The sequence below is a fragment of the Lactuca serriola genome, chromosome 8 (genome assembly GCF_051521515.1).
Source record: "Lactuca serriola cultivar US96UC23 chromosome 8, Lser_US96UC23_V15, whole genome shotgun sequence".
Classification (NCBI taxonomy): Eukaryota; Viridiplantae; Streptophyta; class Magnoliopsida; order Asterales; family Asteraceae; genus Lactuca; species Lactuca serriola.
The window spans coordinates 216562805-216564621 of record NC_136415.1 but is presented as its reverse complement, the minus strand read 5'-3'; the positions used below and the strand labels follow the sequence as shown (position 1 = coordinate 216564621).

General features: G+C 40.1%; 1 protein-coding gene across 1 annotated transcript; it reads left to right on the top strand.

Annotated features, from left to right (window-relative positions):
* The first annotated feature begins 511 nt into the window (after positions 1-511).
* On the top strand, positions 512-925 carry LOC145067865 (uncharacterized). The gene has a single exon (XM_079014903.1). The coding sequence runs from the start codon at positions 512-514 to the stop codon at positions 923-925; it is 414 nt and encodes a 137-aa protein (XP_078871029.1).
* Positions 926-1817: the final 892 nt, after the last annotated feature.

Genomic DNA, 1817 nt, shown 5'->3' with positions numbered 1-1817 from the left:
TAGACCATCCTATCCACCACCACAACCTCATTACCAACATCCACAAACACTCTATCAACACAAACCGCACTCTCCCCATCATCGTCAACAACCTCCTCAATCACAACCAAGTAGCGCTGGAATGTTTCTTGAAGACATTGTCAAATCCCTATCCACTAGTACCCAACAATTTCAAAAAGAGATAAGGACTAGTATCACCAACCTTGAAGCACAAATGGGAGATATAGTTACATCCATAAGCAAGTTGGAGTCCCGTGGTAAACTCTATTCTCAAACCGAAAAGAACCCAAATGTCAATGTGGTGACCTTGAGAAGTGGCAAACAAACCGGAGAAAGTAGTTTAAAGAAGAAGCCAAGGGATGAAGACGAAGAAATAAAAGTCATTCCTATTGAAGAATCTATAGTCAAGGACGATGCAAAAACCAGAGTCCCAAAGAAGACTACCCCTCTAGTGACTCCAATAGCCACTCAACTGCCATTCCACTACTGACTTGCAACATCAAAGAAGAACATGGAAGAGAAAGAGATTTTGGACACGTTCCGAAATGTGGAATTAAACATTCCTTTACTCGATGCAATCAAAAAAATTCCTAGATATGCAAAATTTTTGAAAGAGATTTGCACCAACAAGAGAAAGTTGAAGGGAAATGAGAAGATATCAATGAACGAAAATGCATTCGCGGTTTTACAAAGGAAGCTTCCACCTAAGTGTAAAGATCCGGGAATGTATACGGTTCCTTGTAAGATAGGAGATGTCACTTTTAGTGGTGCCATGCTTGACCTTGGTGCTTCTAGTAATGTCATGCCCTATTCAGTGCATGAATCATTAAATGTTGGTCCTTTAAGTGAAACAGGTGTCATAATCTCTCTTGCTGATAAATCAAGTTTCTTTCCTATAGGTGTTTTGCAAGATGTCCTAGTGTAAGTAAACCAATTGATCTTCCCGGCGGATTTCTATGTGATTGATCTAGATGAACAAGTGTCCTCAAAGTAGGGTATAATTTTACTTGGGAGGCCAATTTTGAAGATGGCTGGAATGAAGATATGTGTATGCGGGAAGCTTAACGATGGAGTTTGATGGGGAAATAATAAGTTTCAATATCTACGATGCTATGAGATATCCTAGTGATGTTTCATATTTGTGTTTTGTTGATGTTTTTGAACCATTAACCCAAGAGTTGTTCGAGTTGTCTAATGGTGACATGTTGGAGATGGTTTTGAGCAAAGGGTTTGATTGTGGAAAATTATCCAAGAAGTTGAAACTCTACTCACTAGGACCCAAAGTTGAAAGATTGGTTAATAATTTGGAGATCAAGAAAACCACTCAATTTAGTGTGAAGCAAATTGAATTACCTCAAACTCACACAAGATTGCCACCCTCCCTTGTTCAACCACCAGAATTAGAATTGAAGGTCCTTCCTCAACACTTGAAGTCTGCGTACTTGGGAAACAGTGAGACTCTTCCGGTCATCTTTTCAACTCATTTAACCAAATTCGAAGAAGAGCAACTTCTCAAAGTGTTGAAGGAGCATAAAGAAGCAATTGGTTGGACGATTGCGGATATCAAAGGGTTGAGTCCCTCCACTTGTACGCACAAGATTTTGATGGCGGATGAATGCAAGCCGAGTCGAAACGCACAAAGAAGGTTGAACCCGCCAATGATGGAAATGGTGAACAAAGAGATTTTGAAGCTCTTAGATGCGGGAATGATCTATCCAATCTCAAATAGCAAATAGGTGAGCCCGGTCCAAGTTGTGCCAAAGAAGATGGGTATCACGGTGGTCTAGAACAACAAAGGTATAATTGTTGGATAAGGT